This window comes from Lepisma saccharinum, chromosome 11, assembly GCF_977018435.1.
Source record: "Lepisma saccharinum chromosome 11, izLepSacc3.1, whole genome shotgun sequence".
NCBI lineage: Eukaryota > Metazoa > Arthropoda > Insecta > Zygentoma > Lepismatidae > Lepisma > Lepisma saccharinum.
In genome coordinates this window covers 61144898-61159194 of record NC_139239.1, presented here as the reverse complement: position 1 = coordinate 61159194, position 14297 = coordinate 61144898, and the positions used below count along the sequence as shown (strand labels likewise).

The 14297-nt window shown below is 37.9% G+C and overlaps 1 protein-coding gene across 1 annotated transcript in view; it reads right to left on the bottom strand.

Moving 5' to 3' along the window:
* Nucleotides 1-3427: 3427 nt before the first annotated feature.
* LOC145995268 (corticotropin-releasing factor receptor 2-like) overlaps nucleotides 3428-14297 on the bottom strand; it is a 46739-nt gene continuing 35869 nt past the window's right edge. The window contains exons 7-10 of the mRNA XM_083131852.1: nucleotides 11759-11889; nucleotides 9108-9193; nucleotides 6143-6323; nucleotides 3428-5051 (exon numbers count right to left, since the gene is read on the bottom strand). Coding sequence (XP_082987978.1) covers nucleotides 4752-5051; nucleotides 6143-6323; nucleotides 9108-9193; nucleotides 11759-11889 — 698 coding nt within the window. The 3' untranslated portion in view covers nucleotides 3428-4751. The remainder of the gene's footprint in view (nucleotides 5052-6142; nucleotides 6324-9107; nucleotides 9194-11758; nucleotides 11890-14297) is intronic.

Genomic DNA, 14297 nt, shown 5'->3' with positions numbered 1-14297 from the left:
TGTGGCAGTGTTAAAATTCGTAATTGAAAATCCTTCAAAATGCCATTCCAACGTCTACTCTCACCAGTGGCGGCGATTAGGAGGGCAGTTGCCCACACCACTTTTTGCCTCTTTTGCCCCCGCATTATGCAAAACCTTATCTACGAAAGTGAACTGTCCGTACCCACACCCCAGTTTCGATTCCTTGCCACCTCAGTTTTGGAACCCAGTCGCCGCCACTGACTCTCACTTATATTGGGGTATTGTGCTGCTGTTGCAGCTTGGTTTGTTACACGAGAGGAAGGAAAAATTCTCTGTCAGTGTTGCCAGTCTCTCAAGTCAAATTTATTTAGTTCAAACTTCATCCTTTGTAAACGTGTAGTTCGTTCGAGGGAACATTGTCCTTCGTGTGTGCCACTGAGCATTTAATTGGCTGCAATGAGATGAACGGAAGGATCAAAGGAAGTGATCTCGACATAACATGTTGCTTTTGCGTGTCAATAACACGGTTGCGCTCCTGTGATGCAGAACATGCTACAGCCCCCTTATTGATGTTCTCGCGGTTGCCCTTCGACGCTTGAAGCGATGTGCTGTCATGGATGCCCGTCTAATACAATGTATTCTAATTACAGGGGGGAAAAAAGCCAGATCAAGCTTTTATATGGATGTAAGCATGAATGTATTAAGGGAAAGCTAAAAATGATTGTTTTCGTCTACGTTTTACATTTTCCCAACAGATGGTGCTTAAAAGAGAAATTTGGAATTATTTTCTTCTTATTGTAAAAATGATTGTTTTCAGCTGGAAACGGATCAACGTTATTGAAATATCACACTTTTTCTTCGAAACAGTGTTGCAAATTAATATTTACAGTAGTCTGCATTGTGTACTTAAACCATGAAAACTGTAATTTACGTATAGATTGGGCTATGTGTAGAATGCAACGGAAGAAGAAAGAAGGAAGGAAATGGAAAAATGAAGGAAGAGAGAAAGAGGAAGAGGAACGGAAGAAGAAAGAGAAATAAATAAATTGAGAAAACGGAGGTGGAGACAGAGATAGAGAGAAAGGAACGGAAGAAGAAAGAACGAAAGAAATGGAGAAAACATGGAGGAGCAGACAGATAGAAAAATATATATAGAAACGGAAGAAGAAAGAGAAAGAACTGAATCGAGAAAAAGGAAGAGGAGAAAAGAGAACGAAATGGAGAAAATAAGAAGAGAGAGAACGAAAGAAATGAAGAAGAAGAGAGAGAAAGTAAGAAATGGAGAAAAAGAAGAAGAGTGACAAAGAAAGAAATGGAGAAAAAAGAAGAGTGACAGAGAAAGAAATGGAGAAAAGGAAGAAGACAGAGAGAGAAAGAAATTGGGAATAAGAAGGTAGAGACAGAATTAGAGAGACGAACGGAAGAAGAGAGAGAGAGATAGAAATGGAGAGAAGAAGAAGAGAGAAAGAAATGGAGAAAGGAAGAAGAGAGAGAGGAGAAAGAAGAAGGAGTAGACAGAGAAACGAACGGAAAACAAAAGACAAAGCAATAAATGGAGAAAAAGGAAGAGGAGACTGAGAAAGAGAAAAGAAAACGGAAGAAGAAAGAGAACGAAAGAAATGGAAAAATTAAAGAAGGAAGAGACAGAGAAAGAGAGAAAGGAATGAAAAATAAAATGAAAGAAGGAAGTGTTCTTCGGTTTGAATCCTAGATATTCCTTGTCTCTGTTTCAACGACTATGGTTACATTCGTGCTTTAAGCAGAGTAGCACACACTGTTCCAAAATGTCGGACAGTAAGTAAATACGTATAATGCTAGGATATTAACAAATAATGTGAAAATTGTAAATTTTCAGTTCAAAATTTAATTGTTAAATAAATACACGGGTAACAAATTCCCATATGTACAAGAAATGACATCAGGGAAGGTAGTGCGTGACGGAATCAGGACTGGAAAGTTTAAAATGCAGGCCTTTGGAAATATCCAAGATTTCTAGACACTGGAGAAATCTTGAATTCTACATGCTATTTCCCTCCGAGTTGATTGTTCTCGCAATTTCTGGAATGAAACTTGTCAGTTCTAAGAAATTTCCGATGCTTGCAGTGTCGAGAATACTTCGAGAATTAAACCCTTTTAATAGACGACCATTGAAATTTCCCGACTCTTCGGGATCCTTGAAAGATGTCATCTCTTAATGCAAATTAAGCGATGCATAAAAAGTAGTATAATTATGATTTCTTTCAAATTCCTCCTGGACACGGATATAAGGGTAGAATGTTAAGACTTGTCCTGGGAAAAGAGAATGTCTGGTAGTCAATATCTATGGCACCAATTCATCCTTCATCACCATCGTTACCGTTAACTTAAAGAATTAGGTAGGTGAGCCAAAGATAGCCCGTATTCCCAAGGTGGCCCATGTTACGAAAATCATATTAGTTTTTAACACAGCTAACAAAAGGCAGTACATCAATGTACCCAGTCCCCGTCAGGTGCACCATGCAGAAAAAGAACTGTTCCGGGCTGCCAGCAGCCATTTTATTTAAGTTATTGTGGAACCCCTGGTTTGATAGTCCTCCACGGAGGTCGGCTATTCGTCGTTGCTGTATATAATGCGTCAACAATCAAAAGTTTGACACCAACAATTTTCTCTTATAAGATGTAGAAACGTGAATAAGCATGAATAAAATATGTTTTCTTCAGCACAAGCATCATATTCTAAGCCAAGCGTGGGCCATCTTTGAGACCTATGGGCGGAACAGATGTAACGGTTTTGTAACTCTTTTGGTCCTTTAGTATTATACTGATTACCTCATTGCATTGCTCAAGTGATTTATTGCTTTGTGTAATTGTTCATTATTATAAGTACCTCACTTAACCTAACCTAACCTAACCTAATCAAATACAGTGTTCCTATTATGTCCATAAGTGTTTCTTTTGCTTCCCCAGAAAACAGGTAGTCGGTATAATACTAAAGTACAATTTTCTAATTTTTTTTAGTTACAAGCAATGTTACAAAATATCCATTTGGTACATGTCAATTAGTTATAGGAGTTATTTCTTTTAATTTCAGAAATGTATCTCTCATTAGAGATTTGTAAATTGGCCTAGAAGCTTAACTAGGGTCACCTTTGGTTCACCTACCTTAGAAAAACATTACTATGAGACAAAAGTGGCTAAAAAAAGACACTAAGAAAATACAGATATGGACGCAAGGTCACGTTGAAGGTTAGGATATGGAAAAATGAATAATCAGAACCACTAATCTACATGTAAGCAACACTAGCGACGGGAAAGCTGAAATTAGACACAGTAATACTGAACACAATAGAGGAAAAGATATAAATATTGCGATAGCAGTTTTATACATTTATATAATATAGCCTATATATATACATATATTCTTATTTACATTAAAGTACATGTACTCAGGTGTTTCTTGCAACACGCTTCACAGCTCCCTCAAAGCTGACTTTGACGTTCCGTACAATCCAATTACATACTAATTGGACCATTTATTAGGATCATAGAATAATTCACTCTAAATTACTCTTATATTAGGAGCGTTCCGATCTGAGATCAACAACGGAATCGAATCGGTGATGACTTCCTGGACGGGCCCCTGCTCTATGGGTAGAAGCATTGTCCTGCTGGAAGAAGTATTTTGATGAAAGCGTGTCAGCAGGTTGGTTGGTGGGGATTGAGAGGGGGGTGTTCTTTTTATAGTTTCTATGAGAGCAATAAAACATTTGTTTAAATAGACGACAAACAAATTATTTGTTCGCCAGGACCAAATTCTTTTAGTCACAGTACATTTTTTTTAGAGTTATCGAGGAATTTTGTGAAAATTAACGAATATGTAATGGTACCATTTTTTTTTCGTATAGTTACCATAAAGATTAACCGGACGGGTTTTGATACTTCAAACAAATAAAACTTTTATGAAGTTTGTCAACAGGTGGGTGTTTCTACTGTGAATACCCTGATTTCGATCATCAGCTTGATAAGCAGTTGTATGTCCAAAGACTGGTGGAACTCATAACAGCGAATGCAGGAAAATATGGCGAAAAAATAGGGCTCACTGCTAATATAGCAGACATAAACCTCTTTCATGGCCAGTTTACAAAATCCCTAGGTCCGGCATTGGGTTCAGTGTGTGTGTTCTTTCTTAACCGTGTTCAACAAGGGTCAGAAGAACTATACTGGTCGCAGGACCAACTGGCGTCTGATCTACATAGCTCCATCTGTCCACCAATCGTCTTCGAGGGTGTGTTCCTCGATGAGTGTCAACAACCTCAGTTTCGAAGTAAAAGCTGTAGGGGTAACATCCCTCTCCCGTTACAACCTTGCCGAGCGTATGTCTGTTTTTGTAAGTTATTTTTATTAGCTTGTTTGTAGAGCGTTTGAGTGTTTTGTGTACTAATGTTCCGTGCTTTGTGTACTATTGTGCAACTTTTATCCAGTAACGGCGCTGATCAACTCTCTCTCTCTCTCTCCGTCTCTCCCGTTTTACAGTACATTTGGCAACATTGCGTAGCCGACGCTCATTTGTTTCGTCCCGCCAGGAACTTTCGGTGACTTGTGACACGAAAATGTCCGATGTCAGTCGAAGAGAGTTCAACTGATTGTTTCTCAGCAGCCAGTTGGAAATGCGATCAGTATAATGTATGCCGAGAAAATACTCTCCAAATCAGTACACTGCCTTGCTCCGTGGCTTGTTGTGGTCACTTACTCAGTCTGCTAATGTAGTCACTGAGAATGCATCACTAACATTTTGCTCTGAAGTACACGGCTCAAAGTCCGCTACCGATACTAATGTTGTCGAAGTTGTCGACCATCGGCGTGTCGACGTCCGGGTCTATCTGCTTCTCCAAATCCGCCACGTTCTCGCAGTGGTTCGGTGTAGCAATGAGCTGCTTCTGGGTGGAAGGTCTCCTTCCGGGATTAAAGCTGGGTCGCCGGCTGGATGGCAGCGATGGTTCCAGGGCACTCGATATGGTCCTCTGATCGGTTCCCCTTCGGGTTCTTAAAGGAAACCTACAGTCCATCTTCACCTTCGCTTCATACCATGTCTTCTTCAGCATGTGAGAAACCTGTCGAGAAATAGAAGGAATGCATGAATGCTGCAGCTTTACAGATAGAAGTCGCCGTGAAATTTACAATATTCTGCCGTCAAAATTTAACAGTCTGCCTGTTAATTTACCAAAGCGGGAAGCAACGGTATTTTTATTTAAATTTGAATATTTTATCGCAACGTATTTTTATATAAATTTGAATATTTTATCGCAACGTATTTTTATTTAAATTTGAATATTTTATCGCAACTGTATTTTTGTTTAAATTTGAATATTTTATCGCAACGGTATTTTTATTTAAATTGGTATATTTTATCGCAACGTATTTTTATTTAAATTTTAATATTTTATCGCAACGGTATTTTTTATTTAAATTTGAATGTTTTATCCAAATGTATTTTGTTTAGATTTGGATGTCTTATCGCAACGTATTTTTATTTAAATTTGAATATTTTATCGCAAAGATATTTTTATTTAGATTTGAATGCTTTATGGCAACGGAATTTTCAATTAGATATGAATATTTTATCTTGCATAAATATAGACAATGATTGCACTTGTTCATTCTAGTTTTGTGCACCAAAATTACACTCAAAACAATATCCAACGGAGTTGCCACCAAAAGAGGTGTTACACTCTAACTGGTGTAGCACACCTAATCGACTGTTAAAGGCCTCCGCACTTGGTGTGGTTTGACAGCAAATGGTGGAACAGGACACCCAAGGATGTGCTAAAGAACGCCAATTCCGCATTAAAACCATAAGAAGTGTCCTATTGGGCCACTTTAGGTGGCAACTCAGTTGCATAATTATTAGAGTGTAGTATACTTTTAGAATTAGAAAATCAATCATTAAAATTGCATTAATTAGGGTTAACTATTAATAGCTGAAAATGGCCATTGTCATCTTTTACGGCAATGGGGTGGGAGATGAAGTTCCTAGACTGACTCCAGTCATTTTTTTACAGTGTCCATGAACAAGTATTTCGAACTAAAATTTCGAAGGACACATTTGTAAAACAACATTCTAACATTTTGTTATTTATTTAACAATGCTAAGGTGTATGTTTTCATATGTTCTAATGCCCAGACGGTAATAATCGCTCCTCACCTCGTTGTTGAAGAAACAGTAGAGGCAGGGAACTGCTATCCCTTGAAGTGACTGAAGAAGGAAAGATGTGAAGTAGTAAGCTTGCTCGCCGTCACAGCTCTCGGTGTCTGGTTGGAACATGGTGCACAGGAAGTGAAGTCCGAAGACCGGAAACAACATCAGAGTCGCTTTGGCAGTCCGCCTACAAGAAGAAATTCACACTGGATATATCTACATGGATATCATCTTTGTTGACACCCTATATAACGATGACCACCCTTATCATAAGATGATTTATTTTCTGTGTTCAAATTCTGAGTAAGAACTGTGGTTCGATTGTAGATGAGACCACAGATAAGGGTATATACCCTTATCTGTGATGAGACTGCACAGGCAGGACCAGTGTCCATGCCATGCGGGTTAAGATTCCGATAAATCTACTGCAAAAACTTTCTCATGACTAGGGATAACGGATATCCGAATTTCAAATTATCCGATATCCGTTTTGGATGCAACGGATAATCCGGATTGAATAGATTGGATGAAGAATTTGTGGAAAATGCGTATGCGAAATACGAAAATGACGAATTAAGAATATGTGGATAACCCGTAAAACGGATAAACAATTAAACTGTCCGGATATTGCACAGATTCGGATATACGGTCATTTCAGATAATCGACCATCCAGATAATCCAAATATTCGGATAATCCGAATATCGGATATCCGGACAATCTGAATATCGAATATCCGGACAATTCGATTATCAGGTTAGAAAATTATCCGATATCCAGATAAAATTTTATCCGGATTTGGCCATCCCTACTCAAGTTAAGGAGTGACCTAAGAAGGCAACCAAAAGTCAAACTTACTTCCTCGTAGTATATTATTCTAACAGTGTCGTATACTGAATTCAAGATCTGGGTTTTCTCACTATGTCACGTGGTCCTAGGCTATGAATAGAAATAAATTTACCAACTCCTAAGTAATTAGGTTGCCAACCCATAGGAAATCAGGTTCCCAACTAATAAAAAATCAGGTTCCCAACTAATAAAATATCAGGTTGCCAACACATAGCAAGTCAGGTTGCCAACTCATAAGAAATCAGGTTGCCAACTCCAGAATCAGCATCATCTCACTGATATGAATAATATATTATTTACAATTTCTGATCGATTTTCCCCTGTATGTTATTCTCTCGACTTCAGGCTTCGGAGATAAACTAGCTAGCCTAGAATATACGCTCCTGCATTCTAACTGCAGTCATGCAGGCCAACGACACTCTGACGTCTGGAACTACGACCAAGATAATATTCTGTAAGGTTGTATTGCCCTGTGTTTGTCCCATACAGCCTCGGCATTTGACCAGGGTATGGAGAGTGGTATGTATTCCCGTAAACAGTCTAGTTTTAGCTCTTGTTAAGGAATCTATGACTGTTTTCGTTTCTTAAAAATGAGTGCGGAAGATTTTAACAGACATATTGTATTATTTATTAGGGCCCTGTCTTCAGTTTTGTTTTGCTTAAGGCAGTAGCGTACGCAGGATTTCATCAAGGGGGGTGTTATTTAGAAAACTTTCTACAAATTCACATTACCATTGTTTTATTATACTTTAATTATTAATAATAATAAATACATTAATAATTATTATAATTAATTAATTAGTTTAATTACTACTAATAATTACTACTAATGCAGCTGCTATTTATGAAAGAAATAGAACAAAATTACATTTCTTTTGTTTCTTTGTTACAAAATAACTGTCTAGTCAACGGTTGTGAGACATTTTAAGTGTGAAGAAAATCCATAAAAACAAGCAAATATATTAAATTTATTGAAATAATCAAAAAATGAAACTCATTCAAGGAGCCGCGCTGGTCTAGTCTGACAACTTCTTGGGATATCCGGCTTCGATTCCCGGAATTGGTTGGAAATTAATCCAGCCTTGTCTCCGCACCCAGCCTCATAGCAATGGGTACCTGAGAGCAACCCTGGGGGATGAAGGCTGCCGGAGCATGGTGCTGATCACATCACCTGCAAAATAGTTCGAGATCGAGAATCTTTGGGGCCCACCACACCACTACGTGTGCCTTCATAGCACCGTGCTATATGCACGGGGGAATTTACATTACCTTTACCTATGGAACTCGCCCAGGATGATGATGATGATGAAGCGCGAGAATACATGTTGCCAAATTCCACTGAGTATATGTTTTCGTTGAAAAGTAAGTTTATAGACATTCCAACACATTTATCACTTCTAGGTGATTCACAAAGCCCTTCAACATTATTTAATGATGTGGATGTAGACTCAGCATCACTTGAGAGTTCAGAAGGGGATGTGAAATCAGTACCGGGAAGAACGTTTGCAATAAGGTCGGCACACTGCGACGAAGCAAGGAATTTTCACAATTCTCGCGAGAGTCACAAAAAATTTGCAAAATTGAACTTTGCGGCCGCTTAGATTGTGTTTGGAATGTTGTGTTTTTTTTCATGCTGCATGGGAATAATAATTCAAATTATTATTATTATTATTATTATTACTGTCGCAGATCTTTGACTGTGATAAATTAGCCATTTTTAATTTTTTCTACACCATTTTCCATAATATTTCAAAAGCTCAAGGGGGGGGTTTAAACCCGGTAACCCCCCCTTGCGTACGCCACTGGCTTAAGGGGCTTATCCCTGTATTGTGTGACTGGCGAAAATAGCCTATGTCCTGATGTGCCCACAATATAATAATCAACCAATCAATCAGCGAAGACTTTTTCTAAATCCACTCTCCTTTCAAGAAAAGCAGTATGATATTCCATATCCTGAAAATTATATCTGTTTGGAATTGTTTCTAAAGTATTCAAATGGATGTTCCTGTGGTTCGTTTCTGCTGTTGTCGGGATATCTGTAATATATTTGTAGAACCATAAAGTTTATTTTAAAGTCCAAAATATACACCTATGTCGTACCCATGATAGCCTCATAGAGTTACCTTATGGTTAAGGAGTTGTCGGTGTGGACTCGGCGCAGAGTGGTCAGCAACACTCTGATGACGTCCAATAGAAGAAGCGTGTTGATCTGCAAGGAAAAAAAGGTCATATTACAATGGAACGTCTAGGCTGATGTTAACAATGTTACTGGTTTCACTTCTGACACTAAGCAAATCGTGCTCTCTCGGATATGAGAAATTTGTTTTAGTTGTATAACATTGACCATGCTAGGGAGTTTTCTGCCCGAAGAGACAAGAGACGCGTATCACTCGGAAACAAATCTCCAGATGTAAATATAACCTTTCGTACCTGTATGACACTACAAGCTGTACATGTCGCTCGGACTGGATCGCAATATCGTGTATCGTGTCGCTTTGGTCTGTTGGAAGCGCATGCGCAGTGAACGCTTTTCTGCAGTCTGGGTGGAACCAGTGTCGCTTCCCACTTCAGCGTGAAAACTTCCATGTCACTTGTCGCGTGTCGCTTCGATCTGAAAATTCCCTAAAATGTTCATCAAATTTCAATGTGAAAATAGGTATTTGGGTACTCAGTGTAGTAAATCTCCGCATCTTTTCTTCACCGAAAAGAGAAAAATAAGCAAAGTGAAAAATATAGCGACTACTTAATTACCGCACCGGCTCCGAATAGAAAAAATATATATTTTTAGTGTGTATTAAAATGTTTCAGTCCCTCCAAGTAGACTTGTACGCTCCCTACCGCTGACAACAAATAAAAACAATTTAATATATATAGGTTTTCTTAAGCCCTAATATGAAACGCTTTTATTTTATTTAGTGGTATTATAACACCATTAAGCCTTGTTCCCATGATATGAAAAACTCAATATGCTGACCAAGGCAGAAATATATTTTATTATAAAATATAAAGTAAACGTAACGTTTGAACCTTCTAGCAAGGTCTTCATCAGACTCCGTACCAAGTACAACCGAAACAAGGTACAAAAGAGGACAATATATATACACAAAAATTACTCCCCTCCAGACTATTAGAAAGTTGTTTTCCTGGAACATTCCAGCAGGTGGCCTTCCCTTGTCAACTGTACTTTCACATGACAGGCGATTTAGATAAACATTTTTCTTTCTTTCATCTGGAAGGTGGTTGACTCTTTATCTCACGCTCTTTTTCCTTCTTCTTCATTCTTCTTCCTTCATCTCTCCTGTTTCTCTCTTGTCCTTTCCACTCTTTATAACACCTTCTTCCATTCTTTGTTTATCTTCAGTCCCCCATTCCAGTTCATTGTATCTTCTTCACCTTTCTTCTCTATTTCCTTGGCCTCCTTCCATTTTCTTACTAGTTTTCTCTTCTCCCTTCCTATCTGCTTAGCCTCATCTCACTCTATGTCATGTCCTGTTTCTCTCGTGTGTTTAAATATCGCATTTCTCTCTCTCTTAAGTCGTACATCATCCCTATGTTGTTTCAACCTGTCTTTCAGCCTCTTTTTGGTTTCTTCTGTGTACACACTCTGACATTATTTACACTTCACTACGTAGATAATCCCTTCCTCTTCTCTGTTTCCCTTTTTCTTGTTTGCATTCTTCACTATTCTTAAGATGCTTCGCCCTCCCTTCCTGTAAGTTTTAATGCCCGCTTTCCTAAGCACTTTGCATATCATTTCTGTAGTCTTCCCCATACTCCTTATTCCAAACCTCCTCTCTTTTTTTTCTCTTCCTCTTCTCCGCTGCCACTTTTCTTCCTTCTTCTGTTTATGTCCACTCTATCCTCCTTCTCATAGCCATTCTTTTCCAGCTGTTTTGCCTTCTTTTCACATTCTTTCGTGCATATTTTCTTGATTCTGTCCTCCATATTCTTTATAAAATTTATTTTGGTCACCTCACTTACATCACTTCTTTTGTGGCAGAATACCCCTGCTGCACACTTCTTCTGATGCCAAGCGGTTTCAATTTCCCAGAAAGGAAGGATACTAGTGAGAAAATGTTTGCATTCTTCAAACATTTCTTGGCCTCCTTTCTTTTTGCAAATGGAAGGAGGCCAAGGAAATAGAGAAGAAATTTCTTGTTCTCTCTTCCTTTTCATCAATATATCTTGGTAGCTTATCTTGTCTTGGACATAGAGAAGAAAGGTGAAGAAGACACAATGAACTGGAATGAGGGACTGAAGATAAACAAAGAATGGAAGAAGGTGTTAGAAAGAGTGCAAAGGACAAGAGAGAAAGAGGAGAGAAGAAGGAAGAAGAATGAAGAAGAAGGAAAAAGAGCGTGAGATAAAGAGTCAACTACCTTCCAGATGAAAGAAAATTTTTTAGCTACATCGCCTGTCAGGTGAAAGTACAGTTGACAAGGGAAAGCCACCTGCTAGAATGTTCCAGGAAAACAACTTTCTAATAGTCTGGAGGGGAGTATTTTTTGTGTATATATATCGTACTCTTTTGTACCTTGTTTCGGTTGTACTTGGTACAGAGTCTGATGAATACCTTGCTAGAAGGTTCAAACGTTACGTTTAGTTTATATTTTATAATAAAATATATTTCTGCCTTGGTCAGCATATTGAGTTTTTCATATTTAGTGGTGTATTCAATGCAACCAGTTTCAGAAAATATTAACTCCCTGTGCATTCTCGCTCGTTTTTATCTGGCCCCGTCAAATAATAAAATCATAATAAAACAAGAACTTACTGCAATAATAGCCAGCCTTGGCGCATCATTAATCCAGTGAAAATTTGTATTGTTGTCCTTCATCCAACACTGGGTGTCATTCCACACCACCATACAAATGGACCACACTATTGTTGGCAAAAGAGACACGCCTGGAGAAGAAATAAAAAATGTCGTGTAACGTTTGTACTTTGTAATATACGTTAGGGTGGAGCGGGAAAAAAATACTTGAATTTTGAAATGCCAGTAGTCAGAAAAGTTGCATTTTGGTATCAGATAGTTAAATTTAAAAAAATCAGCTCTCTACTAAGTCAATTTCTTCTGGTGCCCCAAGCCCTGCTAAGTTTTGATATTTCCACTTATTTTAGCGTATTGAAAGATACATGGATTTTTTTTTAAATTTCGAAATGCCTGTAGTCAAGATAGTTGAATTTTGGTATCAGATAGTCAAATTTAAAAAATCAGCTCTCTAGGTCAATTTCTTCTGGTGCCCCAAGGCCTCCGAAGTTTTTATATTTCCACTTATTTTAGCGTATTGAAAGATACATGGAGAATTCTGGATGTGATGAAATTATATATTCATATCCGCCTTTAAAAGCAAAATGAGAAGAACTCAGGAACCTCATGTTTCAGAAATTAGTGAAAGTGTTTCTCACCAAGTGGTAGGAATTTTGATGAAAGCTTCATTGCCATCAGTGTCACATCAGTAAGTCGTTGCAAAAGTCAAAAAACTTCACGAACACTATCGAAATCTTAAGTATAGATAAAATGAAGAAAACTAGAAGAAAAAATTGCATTGTATTGCTCACATGCTAACTCTACATTATTTGATATATCGTGTTGCAAGTGTAAAGACTTTTCAACCTGTGTTTCTTCTAGAGAGAAGAAAGTACCTATTCAAGAAAGATAATTTATTTTGGATCAAAGAACAACGAGAAAAATGTTCATTGGAAAAACTTATTTCAAAAAATCCAAAGAATTGCAGAAGAAGCAAGCAAGAAAAGCTATGGAAGAAGCAAGAAACATTTGTCAAGCTGTAGTGTCAATACTGCTACTAGTAGTCCTCAATCAAGTCCATCAAGGAGGAAGAAGGTTGAGATACTGACAGCGACACGAGTAAAGTACTTAAAACCAAATCGGAAATGCCCTCCACTTCAGCGAATTCCTCATTAACCTCAAAGAAACTCAAATGCGGTTGCCTCTTAAGAATTTTGCTAGAGTGTGTGACAGACATCGCGTATCTGACAGAAGTGCAGCTAAAATTGCTAGTGCAGTTAGTTCTTCAAGATGTAGGTGTTATTAGTGATGCATGTGATAGATGGGAGCAAGGTTAGAAGGGAAAGAAGTAAAGTCAGGAAAACAGCTGCTGATAGTTTGGATACTCTGACTGGATTGTAATTTGATGGCAGGAAGGACCAGAGAAGAATTAATGAGAAGAGAGGAGTGAATAATTATGGTCGCGTCGTAACAGAAGAGCATGTGACTTTAGTCCAGGAGCCAAATTCCAAGTGTATAGGACACGTCACTGTATCACTATAAAAAATGAGATCTTGAGCTTCTGTGCTAGGAAGGAAATAAGTATGGACGATCTTTTAGCAGTTGGATGTGATGGTACAAATGTGAATACAGGAAACAAAGGAGGAGTTATTGTTTTACTCAAAAAAGAACTTGGTAGACCCCTCCAGTGGCTTATTTGTTTGCTGCATATAAATGAACTCCCACTGCGCCATCTCTTTCAGAAAGTTGATGGATTCACAACTGGTCCAAAAGATTTTTCTGGGGAAATAGGAAAAGCTCTACAAACTTGCGAAATACAATCTCTTGTGCAATTCGATCCAATAAATGTTCCTTCTTCTTGTCAGCTTGTTGGGAATGTTGACTTTGAAGACTTAAGTACTGATCAGAGGTATCTCTATAATTGGTGTATTAGTGTGACAAATGGACACTGCAGTGATGAATTAGCGAATCGGAAACCAGGCCCATTAAACCATTCTAGGTGGCTAACAACAGCTGCAAGACTGCTAAGGTTGTATGTATCGACTGATAAACCCTCAAACAATTTGACAACTCTTGTGACCTTTGTGGTGATGGTATATACTCCAGTGCAAAGAGATGGATTTATCTTTTCAACTATCAAGTCAAGAGCATTGATGAAAACATTTCACACTAAGAGAGAATATAAGTTGTAAAAGTAATTAGTATTACGATATTTTGCTATATGTAAATGTAAAAGTTTAACATTGTTACATATTTTGGGTACTAATGGGTACTTGGGTAGTTTATTTTATGTATTTCGGTAGCACAACTTTATGGTTGTATTCAAATATCTATTTTTTGCACTTGTGTACTTAGGAAACAGGGTATTCTGTGTTTCAGTTCAGGAAAATAAATAAAAAGTTATAATTTTCGGTGAGTAAATGCTGATTTTCAATATGAAATCTTCAGTGACCCTGGGGCACAACTAAAAATCAATTCTTTTTTTCTGAAATAGTTAGGGTTAGGGTTAATTAACAGCTTTTCCCACTACAGGCATCTTCATTTTTTGAAAAAAAAAATCCCT